At 39.5% G+C, this 18,772-nt stretch overlaps 2 protein-coding genes across 7 annotated transcripts; both read left to right on the top strand.

The window, feature by feature from the left end:
• The first annotated feature begins 1,037 nt into the window (after positions 1-1,037).
• On the top strand, positions 1,038-10,412 carry LOC552320. Of its 4 annotated transcripts, none has more exons than XM_624695.5 (7): positions 1,038-1,639; positions 5,483-5,637; positions 6,418-6,537; positions 6,604-6,895; positions 7,014-7,144; positions 8,816-8,947; positions 9,248-10,412. In XM_624695.5, the coding sequence occupies exons 2-7, from the start codon at positions 5,527-5,529 to the stop codon at positions 9,335-9,337; spliced, it is 876 nt and encodes a 291-aa protein (XP_624698.2). In that variant the 5' UTR covers positions 1,038-1,639; positions 5,483-5,526; the 3' UTR covers positions 9,338-10,412. The 4 variants fall into 4 exon arrangements, with proteins under 4 accessions (XP_624698.2, XP_026302282.1, XP_006568989.1 ...); XM_026446497.1 differs by lacking the exon at positions 1,038-1,639 and adding an exon at positions 1,905-1,925; XM_006568926.3 differs by lacking the exon at positions 1,038-1,639 and adding an exon at positions 4,932-5,066.
• Positions 10,413-11,854: 1,442 nt separating this feature from the next.
• LOC100576118 lies at positions 11,855-18,592 on the top strand. 3 transcript variants are annotated; one of them, XM_006568930.3, is made up of 6 exons: positions 11,855-12,177; positions 13,258-13,362; positions 15,710-16,030; positions 16,114-16,650; positions 16,718-17,008; positions 18,322-18,592. In XM_006568930.3, exons 4-6 carry the CDS (start codon positions 16,114-16,116, stop codon positions 18,415-18,417), a joined length of 924 nt encoding a protein of 307 aa, XP_006568993.1. In that variant the 5' UTR covers positions 11,855-12,177; positions 13,258-13,362; positions 15,710-16,030; the 3' UTR covers positions 18,418-18,592. The 3 variants fall into 3 exon arrangements, with proteins under 3 accessions (XP_006568993.1, XP_006568992.1, XP_006568995.1); XM_006568929.3 differs by lacking the exon at positions 15,710-16,030 and having other exon boundaries at positions 11,857-12,177; XM_006568932.3 differs by lacking the exons at positions 11,855-12,177; positions 13,258-13,362 and having other exon boundaries at positions 15,697-16,030.
• The last annotated feature ends 180 nt before the right edge of the window (positions 18,593-18,772 follow it).

Raw genomic sequence — 18,772 nt, 5'->3', positions numbered from 1 at the left:
TGTGTGGCCGAGAGGAGAAAGTAAGGACGAATATGCTCGTTGTTCGATATATGCGTGTAACCGAGCGATGGCTACGAAACGCTTCTAGCTTCCTGTACAATCTTCGATTCACTTTCGAATCGATCCATTCAATCGAGAAAACGCTCGCCGCGCTTTTAAAGTAAACCAATTTTTTTCTCGTTTTGTTTATCTCTCTGTATGCGATCCAAACTCTGTATTTTTATTATCCACGATGAAAACAAAAAAAAAAAAAAAGAAAAAAAATTGGGATTAAAGATTTCGATAAAAGATACAGTACCTGCAAATATATATCGAATAAAAATATTTCATTACTCAAAAGTAAAAGATTCGTCGTTACGTAAAAGCGGTCAGGCGCTGGTCGGCAGGGAAGAGGGGACTCGAAACTTTCTTACCGACTTAGACCTCGTCGCGGTCTCTGCCGTGACCGTGTGTCAATTCAAGTGAAAGTGTCGCTTTGCGCACACTTTCGACCCACGACGACTTCTGAACCCGGGATCAGAAGAACAATTGGGAGAATCGGCAACATCCGATCAATTGATTAACGAAGGAAAATCGATTCGACACGGTTGAGAAGATATGAGCGGACGTTTTGTGAAACAAGAAAGTGAGCAAGGATTACGTATTCGCGCGATTAATAAAATGCAAGGTCGTTACCTTGATCACAACAACGAATCGAATCATCATCCTTGTTTACGATATTTCCGATCTTCCCACGGCCATTTACCAACAATGAGATAGATTCACACGTGGATCATCGAATCTCTCGTTATATACGATATCGTGTGTACACGCGTTTACAAAACGAACGAAAAACGACGAAGAGATCTAATGTGGAAAAAAACAAACGCGCGACACGTACATAAAATGTAGGATTATTTAATCGTAAGGCGTGGCGAGGAAAAGGCGACAGCGATAGAAAAAGGGGGAAAAAGGAAAAAAAAAAATAAAGGAACTCGAGTCACGGTGGAATTACGCCATAAATTTCGCCCACCTTGGTCGCCAACGTCAGAGTAGCGGGCGTTTCGTTCGGACAATTTCCCCGTTACGACTTTCCTTCGTGGCGGCCTTCTCCTCGCCTCTGTTCCTACATCGAGGCGTCACGTATCGACGTTTCGTCGTGTCGACACTGCTGGCCCGCTGTCCTGTCGCCAAACGTCCAAACGTCTCTCCTGTCTTCGATCCTCTTCCGCCGATATTCCAAATTTTCAAATCCCCGGGGAACAACGAACGTGGTACAGTGGTTACAAGTGAAATTACATACAAGTGATGGTGATCATGGACAGTGAGCGTTGACGATTTCTGCCAGAAGAAGAAGAAGAAGAAGAAGAGACGCACGTGCGCGAGCATACTTTCGATCCGACTTTCTATTATTTTTCGTCGGAATTTTTCTCGGCTCGGAATTCCTGTGTCAAATTCATTTCGATATAATCGCATTTCTATTTTTCTCGCTCCCAGCTAAACTGTTCAAATCCGGTTCAGATCCGGATCCGGTTAATCGACTCGGCTATGGATATTAAAGATATTTGAAAAAAAATATCTTGGCAATTTCGTTAGATTGTGTTATGTGCGTTATTCCAGCAAATTGGAACGTGGACTCGGAAGCGGATCGGAAAAGTGGGTAAGTGATCGATCGTGACGAGACGTGTCACATTAGAAATCATAAATATTCGATTTGCGAGATTTGTTTGCGATTTTTGTTTCAATAGAAAGTGCTTTGCTCGTCCCCACTTTTCATCGTGAAAATTGTTAGAACATATCTTTCACTTTGACCGAGCGTCGGGAATTTAACGTTCCTTTTTAAGGAAACCATTCCTCGTCCTCGATGTAACGTATTACGAGAGAATACAACGAGAGAGAGAGAGAGAGAGAGGAAAACCGGAACATCCGCTTTCTTTTTGAGTCCGGTGAGTATATTGCGTAAGCGTCATCAGATATAGATCTCGTGCCACGCGTTTCGTCGAAAAAAAAAAGAAGCGTCCCCTCAGCTTTCAAAACTCAAGCAATTCTCTATGAGGATTAACAACCGTCTGGTCAAATGAGGGAATATAAATTATGCGTTGCGTAAGAGCGCACGTACGTACTCTTCCCGTTTCTCCATCCTCTTTTCTCTCTTTTTCCTTGTATTTTCTTTTCTTATTAGCACAGCGTGCCTTTCTTTTCCATATCGTATTTTCTCTCGTCCGAAAGAAAAATGAGAAAAATTTGAACTTTCTCGTCTGAAAAGAATCGTTATCTCTCTAATTCCTCTATTTGACAATCTTGATGTTATATTGGTAAAGAAAAATCATCGTCTTATATTTATTAATCGACAAAGTTGTTTCGTTTCGATCTTTTTTCTTCTTTTTTTTCCTCCCCCCACTTTGCCAAGTTTTAACCGCGGATAACATAACATCTCGAGCGTTTACGCGCGCGAACGCTATGTGGCACCACGCGACAAGAAACGAAGATGACCAACAGCCGTCGGATCATAAAAACGGCTCTACTACTTGCTCATTCCATTCCGAGTCATCCGTTTTCAACAATTGCAATTAAAAATCGTTCTCCTCGTAAATAGATAATCGATAAAATAATATAGGTATAGTTTTTCGATAATTCATTTTTTTTACTCGTCATTTGGAATCTCCGTTTCCTTTCCAATCAAGATTGGCCTCACGTGCGGGAACAATTTAACGGTCGAAGTTTTGGAAACAAAGTTATAACTCGATAACTTGTTATTCCAAGCGTCGAATAATGATCGTACAGCGGTGATCATTTATGCGGTGAATAAAAGTTACGCGAGCATTTTAATAATAAGTTATTTAATTCGAGGCAACATTATTTTCATTATTTTCTAATGACACAACTGTTGCGGCGATATTAAGATTTATCAGCTCGATAAAATCGCAATTGCACGAAAGGCAATAGGAATAGGAATAGGAATTTCTTTGCACGCGAAAGGATGATCGCCTGAATTATCTTTTTAGAACGCGTTTCTAAAATTCTTCGAGAGAAATGAACTCCTCCCAAAGTTTTTCCAAACGAAAACGAACGATGCTCGAGCAAGTGTAAAAAAATTTAGCATACGAATTCGATGAATTTAAAACGAATTTGAACGTAAGCGGATTTTAATTAACGATTAAATTTGAATTATTATTTAATAGAGAGAGAGAAACACGTGATATAACAAAGTTATTACCATATCCATAATTCAGAAATCTCGTTTTCCATCCCATCGATTACGAAACTTTATTTCAATTTGACGTGTACACGTGTAAAATCAAAGCGTCGTTTTTCGACCGTGAAGAGAGAGAGAGAGAGAGAGAGACGGTTCCTCGCCGAATTCTCGTACGTGATGGCCATTATTAATAAGGATCAAGAAAAATTTTTGTTCGAGACGGCCATCCAAGATCACGGTTACGCAAATTGCTCGACCTATTTTCAATTTGCATAATTCTTCACGATCCTTCTCGGCCACGTCCTCCTCGCCTCGGCTCGAGAAGGATCACCTTGAATCGCGTTTAATGTAGGATTCTCGGTGATGGTGGTCATAGTTCACGGCGATAGTCCACGCTCCACGATCGAAAAATGTTAAAGCAATCGCGTCGATAGAGCAATCGTGGTCGCACCGTAAACGCCTCGACGAAAAATGCATTCCTCGGCCGGCAACGAGGAAACGCCGTCCTTGATCCTTTCCGTCTCGCCCCGTTCGTGGCCCGCATTTCGAATTTCGCGCTTTCGAATTTCGCGATAACATCCCGGCTGCAATTCTGATCGATTCTGGTTTAGGAACTGCGATGACGAAACAGAACGAGAGAGAGAGAGCTTTTTAGTTTCTTTCCAGTGTAAGGCTCGAGCATAAGGCTCTGTTTAATTAAGAATTAACGCGCGTGATCGTTTCAACGATAACATGGTTGGATATCTAGAGAAAAGGTGAAAATTTGGAGAGGCAAGAGTTTAGTGGAAGTCAAGGTGGAAGCAGAACGATTAAATTCCAGCGAAATGGATCGTGAACAATGCTCAATTTTAAGGAAAGCGATGAATTCTCGATTTATCTTTCTCCGGGCACTAGAGAACGTATATATTCGTGGAAAGTTTTTAAATCGAGATGATAAATCGATAAGAGATCGAAGAGGAGATCGAAAAATCCTCTTCATACGTGTAACAATAAGTAATAAAGCGGAGAAAGGAGGAATGATCCAATTTGGAGAAACTAGCAGTTGCGTAATGGGCGTTACGATGCTTCGTGACGTCGTGTGTGAGATAATATGAGCGAGAAAGCGACGTCGAAGCGTGCACCTTCACGGCCGTATTGAAAAATAAATTGCAATATACACATATATATATACAAGTTTAGAATTATAATCGAAAACAACGTTCGAACAAACTACTAACCTCACCTTTTCGTTCCACTCAACGAAACCGTCCAATAATATATATAATACATATTCATGGAATTATTCATAAACAATCAATCGTGTATTATCGCTCGCAGAAAAGGGGAGAATATTGAACGGCCAATTATCGTCCAAAAAATTTATTACGCAACTTACGCATTAAGTCGCTTAAGTGCTCGTCAACGACGACGCGATTCTATCCTACGCGTCTTGCCCGCTTACTTTCACACCACCGAATATAATCCTGACCTTTTCAGTTTTCCCACCAACTCTCTGCCCTCCCCTCCCTTCTTCCCTCTCGCCCCGCTCGACCGTTTGCTTTGGAATAGGCGCGCGGATAAACGATATTGAATGGTCGGTGATCGGCGGACGACCCATCTCCGACGCGACACGCGTCGCCGTTCATCGATCGATTGCCCAATTGAACGAAACGCTCGCGTTGTCGAGATATCCTGGCGGCAGGACGAGGATGGCGTACGAGAGCGCGCGTACGAGGCTGCGTGGGATTCGCGGAGCAAACGGAACCTGCCCCACCTGGGAGGCGAGGCCTGCGATTCTCGATTCTCGATTCTCGAAGGGGCACACACATGCTCGCCTTCGTTCCCCTTCGTGCCGCTAAGACATCGGGATCTCCTTCACCGTGGTCCTCAAACGAGCCTCGCTCACCGCCAGGTACACATCTCTCGCGGCTCACGCACTCTCGCCGTCAAGTCCGTCATCGCGCGCGTCCCCTTTCGCGTGTCTTTTCTATCGCTGTTGTCTATCTAGCCACGTGCCCTCTTTCCTTCTCCTAGCCTCTTTTTGATTATCGTCGCGCCTCATTTCGAGTCGTTACAGCAAGCAAGGTGAACCAAAGTGTTTATATATATTTCGAATGGCAATACTTGGTTCCGATACTTGCCCATCCATTCGATTATTTCGCGCTTTCGATAAAATTGATAATTCCTTTTCCCTAACGATAGATAAAAACACGCACATTTTTTCAAAAAATATCTTCGAAGAAACGTTTTTATTCTCTTCTCCCCTTTCACTCTCAACCTCGTGTTGACGGAATTCTGTTTACTTATTAGTTTTTTTTTTCCTCGCAGGATAAAAGAATCGAGAAGCTCAAAAAGGGAGAGAGAGAAGCAAAATGAGGATAACTTGCTTACTCTTTGGCCTCTCGTTGCTGTTGGTTTACGTGCACTCCAATCCGATCGTCAAGAGGGAGACGGAGCCCGTCGAGCTCAATCCATTGAACGAGGTAAGACGTTCTCCAATTCTCTCTGTTTCGGGGGAGGGGGATAGGATAGGATAAAGTCCTTCCACGGGAAAACGTAACGTTCCAAATGACGTTCCGTAATAGGAGGGGGAGGGGGGAGGGCCTATTAAAAATCGTGAAAGTGAAAGCGCCCATTTCGAAGTTTTATTATACATATACCGTGTTAGAAGCTCGATAGTCGTGGAAGATCGTGTCCTCGTGTCTAATATCGGGATCTCAAGATGCCAATGTCTTGAGGGGAAAAGGGAGACACGCGAAAAGAGAGATAGAGAGAGAGAAAGAGAGAGAGAAGGAAGGAGCGAGGAGTGAAAGCGGTTGACTTAACTTCAAGACACGCGAGGACGGATAAACGCGTAACTGAAATTCTGATCCGTGGCACGTGGCCGTCCGCCTCGCTCTTTCTCCCTCCTTTCGTCCAATGTTTATCGTTCGTAATTCGCGTCGTAGTCGTAGTCACACAGAATCATTAAACAAGAGATCCTAGATGATCAACCGAGGTTTCGCTTAATTGTTCTTTACGAGGGATTAAACGAGAGCTTCTCATCGTTAATGATGTCGTTTACGATCAATCTAGAGATTGAGCTGAGATAGAGACGGGAATGAAATCTCTTCGCGGTGAAAATTTATAATAGTTCAATCTATTATCTATACTTAAAAGTAAGTTTATTCGAAATTTTCAAACTTTAATTCAAGCAACTCTAGAAATTGCGGGGAGAGATTTCGGGATCTTTAATCTCAGATTTGTTCGTTTCGACATGCCAGATATACGTGGTGGAGGCCGAGGATGACCGAGGGGGCGAGGAGAGGGCCGACAGGGACAAGAGGAAGATCGCAGTGGCGAAGCTGGGCGTATCCAACGGCATAATCAATTTCGTCTTCAACGTGAGATTCGTCTTCGACGAGGTATTGAAGAAATAACATTCGAGTTAACGTACGCTTGATTTGCAGAAACTGGATTCGTTGATCGACGCCAAGACGAAAGCTCTGAGCGATCTGGACGAGACGAATCGAATAAAGAACAAGGCTTACGGGATCGACGTGAACAAGTCTGCGACCAGCAAGTTCATCAGCGAGCTGGTGAACGCGAAAATTCAATCGGCGACAGGGAGCATCGGGCCGGTGGTGAGCACTGCCCAAAACTTCTTCTCGAACACGAAGAGCGGATTGACGAATGCGTTCGTCTCGAAACTGGCCCCCCTCAGCTCCATCGCCACCGGTTTGAGCTCTCCGCCCTCCACTGGTGAGACGAGACACCCTCGAACATGAGGAATTTTTTTGTCGGAATTGTCGTGTAAAATTTTCCAATTTTTATTCTATTCCTTTGATCCCGATAACGTTTTCGCCAAATTTAATTATAGGGGACAACAAGGAGAATTACGAAACCAAAACGTCGAACGCACTCAACTTTCTAGGAAACATTTTGAACGCCCAGCTTGGCGTGTTGTCGAACTCGAAGGGTCTTTCTAGCGATTCGCCGTTTTCCGAAGGGGTACGATAATAATAATAATAATAACTCTTTCTCTTCTCCTCCCTCGCGTTTTTTTTCTTTCTCTTTATTTCTATCTCTATGTCGTTGTCTTGCCCTACGATTCACTCTTTCTTTGAACGAATACAATATATGTTCGTCGTCGATCGAATTAACCGAAGAAATCCTCGCTTCACAGTTGCTTCTTTTTCCTGATCTGATCGTCTAAAATTATATCGCTTGCCATCTGATGGAATGGAAAAAAAAAAAAAAAAAATTCGTAAGAGGCAGCGAAACTTTGGCTTGCTAAACTTGTTTGTTGCTTGAAACAAAGAATCCTTATAAATCCGATTTGTTTGCATGTGGAGAAACTTTCGCCTTGTTTCCGTATTAATCCTCTCCCTCGAGAGAATCGTTTCGAAAGAATCTGTGTAATATATCGCTCCTTCAAACGATACTTTGTTTGTCGGGATTTAAGGTGAACAAGCAAATTAAAATGAAAACATGTTGTGCATAAACAGTACGATTACGGTTCGTCGCAAGGGGAGCCTTATACGGTTTAAAAAAGCGGATGCGGTGCAAACGAGGACGTTGGATTCAACCCTTTGGACGCGTATCCAAGGGAACGTATCATCAAGCAGCAACGCTTAAGAGGATTGTCCTTGGGCGACTATATATATATAAAAAGAAAAAAAAGAAAAATAGAAACTAACTAACTAAGAAATAATTCCTTCACGCGCACTTGTAACATTCACATTGTAGATTAGCAGCACCATTGTATGGATTTTTCTTTTTAGCTCGACCGATAAATTGCTGATAAAGGATCTTCTCCTCCCCTTCTTCTGTCTGTGACAAACTCACCCCACGGTAATCTTTAAAGAGACACGCAAGAGATCTTCTATCTCGTCACTCTTGTTCGTGCTAAAATCAACGAGAAGCCCTCCCCCTCCCCCCCGACCGAACGAATCATCGTTGTGCGACAGAAATGTAAATAATATCAGTTTATTATAATATATAAGAGTAGCCTCTCGCGGGGATTAACCAGCCTCGATCATCATGTGTAAATTCTATGTGAATAGGGTAATATCTTTTATTAAGCATAATATATGGCCATAATTAATGGTTTTTACGATTGATATTGATGATGATATTGATGTTAAATAAAATCACGATCACGTTCTTTCTTCTTTTTTTTCTTTTTTTTTTTTTTTTTTGTTTATGAGTCGAACATTTGAATATCTTTCTCCAATCGTATACGTCCTCCATCCTTTTTCCCCTAAAGATATCCTTAAGAATCGATTTTAATTTACGCGTGAAATTGCCACGTACTAGTACAAGAATATTTATTATAGATATTTATTATTTCTTCTCTTTGCGATGAGTTATCAACCGTATGTTAATTGTTACAATTTTAAATTATTACACGTTATTGATCCTTCGCACGCACGATTGCGCCAATCAAAGCAACAATCATACGTCATACGTTCTTTAATAAATACATCATAGAAACAAGTTTTCGATCGATCGAAAAAAAGAAACGTGTCATTCTCTCTCTCTTTCTCTCTCTCTTTCTCTATATATATATATATTCTTAACGTTGGCAACACCGAGGTACGCACGAGTGTTGCGAAAGACGAACTGTCATTGGCCATTTTTTCTTCTTCTTCTTCTTCTTCTTATCTATGTGTTATCCAGATCTCGACCACGACGGAGGATATCCCCGAATTCGATAGAACGAAGGTGAACTTGGACATACCCCCGATGGTGTTCGGTAGCGGTTTCACAACCATCACCAATATCAGCAAAATCCTGAGCAACGTGATCACCGTAAGTCCGAGCGAAAATTCGTACGAAATTAAAAAGATATCGAGATCGAGATCGAGATCGTTATCGTTATATCGACGCGAATATAATTCGAACTCGGCACAATACTTTTTTTTTCTAATTTTTCCCCCTCTCTCCTTTTATCGAGTGATAAACACGGTAAACGGTGTCACCCTTCACTTTATTGCAAAATTAAGCCGGTTTTCCACGATATATCTGTTTTCGAGCTCGAGCGCAATCAAAACGATCTGTATACGATTAAATCAAATCGACGAAGAATGATCCTTTTTCTTCCTTTCTCAGAACTCAGCCCGTCGAACGCAAACGTTGCTGGAGGTGTTCAAACCGTTCTTCCGTGGAGTATTCGCGATCAAGGGCCTATCTTCGGATTAGAAGATGCTCCTCGAGGATCATAGAAGGATGCTAGGACCAATTGCCATCTCACTCATGGAGCATTTCCACGGAGAATTCCCGTTTCGAGGGACCGTGCAAATGATAGCCTGAGAAATGATAGTCTAGATAGAATACGAATTTTAGGGGTCGCAGAGATCAGCGTAGTTAAAAGGTGATTGTTGGAAAGGGGGGAATAATATTTAATTGTGCGTCCCTTGTGCAAGAACCGCCAAGAAATTTCCTCTTCGCGCGTGAAAATATTTATTACAAATTTTCGAGAAACGTGTCAAAAATCTTCATTGTTTCATCTTATATACAAATTAATGTCGAATAATGATGGCGCGCGTCCCGTGGTTCCGGCGTGAAATGTATACGCGTTTACATGCGGCCGTTCACGGGTGATCAAACTTGGCGTTTCCTTTTGTACGTAAATTCGTTGCCATAAATTGCGACACTGTTTGCCAGAAAGTGTAGCTCGCGTGTCGTAAAACGTACGTACGTAACGATGTAATATTTTACATCATACGGCTATTTAACGTACCGTGAGCGTAAAGTTCGCTCCTCGGCGGTTGTAACGTTGTAACGAACATACGCTTGCTTGATTTAAAGCTTGTTAATTGCGTTTCCGACGAGCCGTGTTAAAATAAACGTGCGAGCATATCGAATCGATTAAACTCTTCACTCCTTACTTCCTTACTGTATGTAAAACGCGAATCTTAAAATACCAACTTATCGTATTGATTTCTTTTCCTGAATTCTCTCGGAGAAGTCTTTTTTTTCTTTCTTTTTCTTTCTTTTTAGGTAAGATGAAGCAAACACCCGTCGTTAAAATTAATCGTCCATAATATCGATAACGCGTCCCTTCTGCTCGGATGAAAAGAAACTTTGTCGCGCTACCTCGAATCTAATTGCGCAATCGTTTACTAATCGAATCGTAATAGTGTGTATGTATGGATTCGTTCCGAATATTAGCTAATATAATATCCATTTAACTGGCTTGGTTCAAAATTTGGAAATCGTACAAGGAATTTATAAATACGTAAATTTATAAATATACATGTGATTTTAATCGTGATTTCTAAACGATGATATTTTTGTTTATTATGCGGTGACATTTGATATTTCTAAAAGTTACTTAATGAATTATTTAATGGATGAATAAATGAAAATGTAATATCCTTTCTGCCTAACAGTCTTGAAGTATCGGTCGTAAGTGAGAAATAACTCGTTACATCTTCGCAAGTATTTCTCGATATTCGATTTAATTTATTTTTTTTTTCTATAAATCGAGTAACGTTACATTTAATTGCATCCAATTACAACGATGATTATTGATTTGCTTGATTTTATTACAATTGATTGGAATAACATCGCGGTGACGAAAAATCGACTAGGCGATAATTACCATCGATTAATCATTCTTTCAGACTTCCGTATCCGGTGAAAGTATTTATATTCGAATAACAATTTATCCTATCGAACGAGAAACGGGAGAAAAATTAAATATAAATGCGATTCGATCTGGCTTGCCTCCTTGCGACGGCGCAGCTTTTCCGGTCTGACCACAATTACGCAACAGTGCTTGATACAAGTATGCGTAATATATTATAAATACTCGAGTCTCGTATGTTTGAGAAAAAAAACATTTCAAAGTGTCTTTTCTTTAAGATTCATCCGAATCTACGCAAAAAAATCTGTCCGCAAAGCCGTGAAAGGTATTTGAAAAGAAATGAAGAGAGAACGACGGCTTTTTTCTTTCCCTCTCCTCTGGTATAAAAAATATTCAGTATCTAAAAAGCGAAACGAACTTTTTTTTTATCGTGTAATGGACGATTGCGTAAATATGGCAATGATATAATATATGGAAAAGATGCACACGACCTAGTTATATGTATGCAAAGGTATCAATGAACGATTAATTATCATACATGGCGCGTTCCACTTTCTTAGACATTATTGGCCACGCCGTTTCTTGCGGTCAACGGATGCAAAAATGATCGGTATTATTCCGTATTTTATGGACGGAGAAAAGAAAATGCACGGAGAGGGGGGAGGGGAAAAAAAAGAACGGCCGTCATAATCGTAATTTATGGTTGCCTCGATCGGTATCTAAGCAAAAAGAAGGAAAAGAAAAGAGAGAAAAAAAGTCTTGGCTCAGACTGCGATTGGTAAATCGAAGCGTTTAAAAACGTTTAATGAAGTATTGTCGGTGCAGTATCGAATGATAAAAACTTGCCTGCCGTACAAAATCTGTAATAAATCTCTCATCAACCAGCTGTGTCAGTTATTAACTGTTATCAATTTAAATTTCGTAGAAACTAATTAAACGCGTTTAAAAAAATTTCATTTTCAGCTTTCGTAACTATATATATATATATATATATATATATATATATATATATATATATATATATATGCATATATATATGTATGTATTCCTTTCTCTATTTCCTCGACATTAAAATATATAAAAATCGAGATTATCCAACGATTCGTGCGACCAATCGTTTCCCAATTTTCTACACGATCGTGACTCATAACGGGAAATTTTAACGAGCAATTCTCTGATTACGGAGAATTTCGTTTCTAGAATTTCATAAATTCTGTAACGAGAGGCACGAGAGGTATTTCGCAAAAAAGAAACGACCTTCGAACGATTCGAGGTATCGAAAGGAGGAGAGACTCATCTCGTTAGTGTCCGCTCTACCGTCCGACAAGATGCATTTGTTCTTAAGCGACGTGTCGTTTCTTCTTTACTACGCCGGCACTGCTCTTCCAGATGTGAAGCTGGCGGAAATAGTTCTCGCGTGAACGAGTTGACAATCTTAGTGTCGTCTCAGGTAAGAGTGTGGCGACTGTTTCTTTCTTTTTTTTTTTTTTTTACGATTCTCTCGGATTTTTGTCATGATTGTGTGAATGAAATGTATCTATTCGTCTATATGTATGTTCGATTTTATAGAGGAAGGTATTAATAATTAATTCTGTTGGATGCAAGAAGATGGTGATAAGACTTTTTGAAAAAATATTTGATTAGACTCTTTTTTTTATATGTTTTGTAAATTTTTGTATCTTCAGTATTGAACAAATTCTCATTTGTTCAAAGATAGAAATTAAATTGAAACTCCTTTTTACATCCAATAATACGAAAAGACGAGCTCTTTTTAATTGTTAATTTTTCTTAAATGCTTTATTTTTACAATTGATAGACGGAATTGTACTTGATTCAATGAAATTTATTCAAGATGATCGCTCGTTTTGTATTCCTCTTTCCAATCTTTAATTATACAAACTTTTCACCGATATCTTTCAATACCGTTTACCCTACTTAGCATTCTTTTGTCACTTACAAACAAACAACGTTAACCAACGTATGCCGTTATACGAATAAAAAATGACTTTCCAATTTCTCTCTCTCTCTCTCTTTCTTTCTTCGCTTCTTCGTTAAAATAGTAACTAAATTTCTAAATTAGTAGGTCAAAGGACCTACCAACGTCGTTCACTATTTCGTGAACGATTGCGCGAACGTTGCGTAAGAATAAATCTGACCACGTTTTATTATACAATACTATCATCGAGAGAGAGAGAGAGAGAGAGAGAAAGAAATTAATTCGTCATCTCGAATTTTTCTCCAAGCAAATTACACAAAATTGTTTCGCAACGTTTAATATAGTGTATGATCGATTCGAGGTTTGCTCGAGATAATTTTACTTAAAGAAAAAAAAAAAAAAAAGAAAAGTAAAGAAAAATTGCATAGGTATTGAACGAAGGAATGATGTATTTTTTTTCTTTTCAAGTTACAGCACGTTTCGGCTGCGAAAAATATTCGGTTCGTGATCGAAAATGCGACTCGTTATTTAAACTTAATCTCTTCCAGCAAATTGGCGATTGGAAAATTATATCGGTTGTTTCCTCTACTACAGGTTTCCAGATACCACGCAACGGGGTAACAGGGAATTGCATAAGGGTACGGTGGACGAACGCGAGGGATTGCGCAATACGTGTATTTGTTCGAGGCAAATAGAAGAGTGAGTAGAGGCAATGAAAAACAAACGATTCGTCGTTTTTCGGGGGGAGGGGAAATGGTTCGTTCACCCGTAATGCGCAGCATACGAACCGATGAAAGTCACAAATACGAACGAGGATCTCCCGAAGAATGCCGATGCACTAGAAAGATGAGAGTTAAAATATGCTAGGTCTTTTTCTTTCCGTGAACGAAGGAGAGAAATACGTTTAATTCCGTTTTTCAATTCAACGATTAACAATTTAATTACAATCGAAAAATAAATCGATGATGTTTTCTTTTCTTTTTGCTTTTTTCAAAATTTTCTTCCATCTTCGATTTCGAAATTACAGCGATGATACTGGGAGAAACTACACTGGGAATTCCTTTGTTTCAATACAGTATTTATTACGAGAAAGCATGGAACTAATATCTCCCTCTCTCTCTAAAAATCAATTTTCTCCTAATTCCACAATGAGAATCACTGATCCGCAACAGGTGGATAACCGCGCCGTTGCGTAACAAATACATATATAGATACGTACGTGAAAGATTTCAAACAAAACGGTCATATATATAAAATTCGGATGAGTCAAATGCGTGTTGTAATTTTACCCTTTTGTTTTTCCGATTCTATCGATAACGCTCGATGGACGAAGAAGGAGAAAATTTTGAAAGCTCGTCGTATTTTGTAATTCTTTGTTGTGAAACGAGAAGATAGACTGCGAATTTAACGAATTTATCGTGACGGTAACCATAGTTACTCTTATCTCTTACTCTTTCCCTTCCTTCTTCCGTAACATAGAATCGATTATCGACGCAATAAATTATGATAACAAAATCCTATAATGAATACATTGGAGGAAATTCATTAACCGGACAATTCGATTAATTTTCACGATCGAGCGAAGAACGAGTCGCGAATCGAGCAGAAATAAAATCGAAACGAGCGAGTTTAGAGTTGGAGGAAGCACGTGGCCGTCGCGGCGAGACGGGCAAGCAGTGAAAGTGAAACACGCTCGAGGTCCACCACGTGGTCCTGACGTTCCACCCACCGTTGCAGCCAACTTACCAAGTATTAGCTTTGATCCTCGAGCAGCGCGGTTCTGCTCCAGATTGACGATCGTACGTGAAACGAGGCTTCGCGATCCGTCGAAAAACCGAGATTCGACGCGTGGTCAAAGTGTCTCTCAACCGTTGTATATCACTTTTGTTTCGACACTTTTGTTTTGTTCCTCTCCCTCATCTCTGGAAGCTACGCACGGAAGAAAGATGGAAGAAGGGAACTTGGAAGAATTTTACGAGAAGAAATCGGGCATCCTCGTCGAGCAAGAATGCAAGAATCGATTCATCCTTTCTAGTCCTTTCACACGCTCGCATAATCGGCGATAACTCGTGGAACTTTTATAGAAAGTCTCGAACGATACAGTCACCAGTTTGATCGCGGAGAAGAAAACGTTCGTGGAATATTTAGAAATTTTCGATCGTTTATATACCCATATAAATATATCATTGTATATAAATATGTCATTGAAGTAAAAGTTATTCCGGTGAAATGAAATTATCCGTTTAAAAATCGTTCGCAATTCAACAACAGAAATGAATATACATTCGACGTTTTATAATCGAGGTAATTACCAGGATACGATGATACCACTTTGAGCACCGATTTCACTTAATTTCACAATCGAGTTCAAAATTCTAATCATAATATAAAAAAAGGAATAGAATTATAAATAAAGAATCTAATAAATAAACGACTCGATCCAGAGTTAATTATCAATCATTCGGTGAAAAATTAGACAGCTTCGTCACTCTCGGTTCTCGAAAAATCCACGCAACGTTCGGATCCGGGTAAGTATCTATCCAGCAACGTGTTCCAACTCGAAACAAAGATAATTACTTCTCAAACTTTGCCAATAGCTCGTGACGAATACCGCGCCCATTGCGACAGATCCGAAATTCGTCGTCCGTTTCGAAACCGATGGGACATCGCTGCTAGCCAATTCCCTACACGCACGAGGTCGTAACACGTGCATGTGAAAATGGAGCACGAGGGGAAATATCTAACCGAGGATCCGTTCAAAATTTCGACCGGCCGGTGGACAGTCACGCCCGATCTTTCTCCAAGTTTCCACCTGCTCGACCAGTCTCCACCGATCCGAGTAAAAGATCCGACTCTTTCCGATCCCGTTTATCTACATTATCTCTCCTCGCGTCGAGCGTGTTGAAAAGTGGAAGAAGTGAAAGTGCACGAACAAACGGCGTTACACGAATTTCCCGCCAGAAAAGCGAGGCTTCTCGCTCGAACAACCGAACAAATGGACGCGTGAGCGGAAAAGGCGCGAGCTTATAAATGCTTCTTGTCACAGGACTTTCCAAGTTTCTTTGGACGTAAGCAGGGCTCAAGCGGGTTGGCCAATCGACAGGTACCATTAAAACCGAATCTTTCGATACGGTACGAATACGAATCGCCTCGTTAGTCGCATTTTTCTCGCATTTTCCTGGCGAACAATCGCTTACGTGATGGGAATCACGCGGATAAGTTCGAGAGTTTCGCGTGTCGAATAGTCATTTCACGATTTCCTCCGACTCCTTTTCACGAATTCTGCTCGGTGGCTCGCGACGAACTGCATGTCGAATCTATCCCGAAACTTTACTGGAAAAGTTGCTGCGAACGTTTTGTCTCGAAAGTATGTATTTCTTTCCTTTTTTTTCTTTTTTTTTTGAGCTACTAGGATTCTATGATCGATCACTCGTATCACTTTGATTGCAGATGATGCCCGCATCGTCGATCGAGTTACTGGTCGTCGGCCTGTCGCTACTGCATTTCGTCGATCCTCTTCACAGCAGTAACGTTCAGCCGGACATGCGTAATGTTCGCGAAGCATACGACTCCTCGAGCATAGACAAGCATTTGCCATGCGCGAGCGAAGAGAAGGGGAAGGCTGTTGACGGTTTGGATTCGTTGAGTTATCCCGAAAGAATATCGAAAGAAACGATATTTCTGCCAATACCCGCTGTAGCGATGGAATATCCTAGTTATCGAAATTATGGGTTGAACGATCGTTCGAAGAAGGAAGATGAAATAAATTCCAAAGAGAAAGACAAAGGCAGTAGCTCGATCGAAGAAGAAATTATAGAAAAAATGAAAATTCTCGATAAATTTTTATCCGAAGATTCGAATGCAAAGGATCTTGATATAAATGGAATCGAGGATAATATTATCCCTGAAGAGTCGAAGAGAATCGTCAGAGAGGTGAAGAAGCAAAAGCCAGGATTCTTTTGGACTCTGGCAAAACTCACATTTGAGGTAAAGTTTATTAAGTGATTCATCTTTCGTTCGGAATTGGTATAAAATAAACTTCATTCCTTTTCAGATGATCAACGACACGAAATCAGCGATCAAGCAGATCAGTGACATTATCAACAACAGTATAGCGCCAGATTCGGCCACTCAGAATACGATGACGAAGGCGTCTTTGATGGCTCCACAATCGACGAACAACGAAACGAGCGCGACCAATCTGAACGCGACAGAAACGACGACAGAGGCGCCTACGACCACCACGCAACCCACCTTAACCAGAGAAGGATTACAGAAATTAATCAGGAGAAACGTGTTGGGCCTCGTTAGACTTTTCAACATTGAGTGGAATGACGCTCTGAACGTAAGACAATTCAATTTGTTCCTTACTTACTTTCTTGAAAATTTCCTTCTCATGCTCTGACATCGTTTGCTTCCTTTCTTTTCTTTTTGAGATTCATTAGTTTCGACTTCTCGTGGTCGTTAGATGAGTGCTCAATCGAGGGAATAGGATTAAATTATTATCTAAATTGTTAAAAATTAATTGAATATTTTAGTAGAACTGCTTCTTTAACTTATTTTTAACGTATTAGCTTGTACTACATGAAGTTGCCGATTTTAGAAAATTACAATCAATTGCGACTTGTAAACTTAACCTATATTTTGCTTAACATATTTTGATGTTAAGTGTGATAAGTTTTTTTTTGTATCAGTTTAACTGTTTTTTGAGAAGTGAGCGAATTTAAAATATTATTCCTATAATGAAATAAATTTAAACTGAAACACAGTGCATATCGAAATATTAGGTTAACTTTCAAAAAAGATTCTATCGACGAGAGGATCGTTCAGTGACGATTTAAAAAATTTAGATTTCATAACAAATGAAGATCTTGAAAATGAATCCCAAGATGATCTTTATTAAACAAAGATAAATTGAAAGTCAAGTGGAAACAGAGTTAAATGTATCTCCAATGACAGTTTTCAGATTTAGGTGCAATGAGTGAAAATATTGGAAAAGGAAGATCAAAAGTTGCGGCGTTTGAAAGTGTGCTTATCGCATAAAGCTCGAAACAGTAGAAGTCTATCTTTGAATAGAATTATAATCTGTGACAAGAAATGGATATTATACGATAATCGTATACGATCTGGACAATGGTTAAATGTTAATGAAAATTTTAAACAAATGGCGAAAACATTATTACGGTCGAAAAAAGTTATGATGATTACATAATGGTTTGTAAAGACAATAATTCATTATTCTTTTCTGAAGGAGATACAACAATATCTTACTACTAAAAAATTATGCATGACAACCGCATACATTATAAACTATTCTACAAAAATTAGCTGAATTGAAATATGAAATCTTAATCCATCCACTCACCAGATATTTCACCAACTTGTTTATCATTTGTTTCGTCACTTACATTTGTTTTTAAAAAAATATTTTGATTGAAAGATTATAATTTCGAAAATATATTATTTTTCTTTCAACCAACAAAAATGACAGTTTCATGTAGTACGATCTAATATTATTTTTTACATTTATTAGAGACTCGAGAAGAACAATTTTTCTCGTTTAAATTATTTTAAATTTCTGTTTATTTTTCCCGGATCTTAATCTTTGATCCATTTCTATCATAAATTAATTAACATTTGTATATTCTCTCTTTCCAGCAATCAGAAACGAACGTGAAAGAGTTCCAGAAGAATCTAGGAAACCAGTTGAGCTTTTACCTTCGTGATAATCCAGAGGCGTACAAGAATTTTTAGAAAATTCTTCTTCCACAACGATCCTTAGTATCCATTCTCGTAGCACGTAGCAAAGACTGAAACGTATTATTTTAAAAAAATTATTATTATTATTTATAAAATTGCGGTTCTTGAATCCACAAAAACGTGTAATTATTTTATTTATCATTCGAATTAAATAAGAGTTGAAGGTGAATTTCAAATTGTCATAAAAACGACTCCAGATGGCTCTAGAAAAGTTTACCGACAAGTTTCATCGTAGTAAAAGATGGCGAAGACGGTCGAGAAACGTTTCAAAAATGCTCACAAAAGATCTTACGTCACCTAGTAAAGATCATCGTCCGATATTTATGTAACGCAGACCCCACGCACTCGG

Source organism: Apis mellifera, linkage group LG2 (assembly GCF_003254395.2).
Source record: "Apis mellifera strain DH4 linkage group LG2, Amel_HAv3.1, whole genome shotgun sequence".
NCBI classification, from domain to species: domain Eukaryota; kingdom Metazoa; phylum Arthropoda; class Insecta; order Hymenoptera; family Apidae; genus Apis; species Apis mellifera.
Note: the sequence above shows the minus strand (reverse complement) of the source record. Positions and strands in the feature narration are given on the sequence as shown.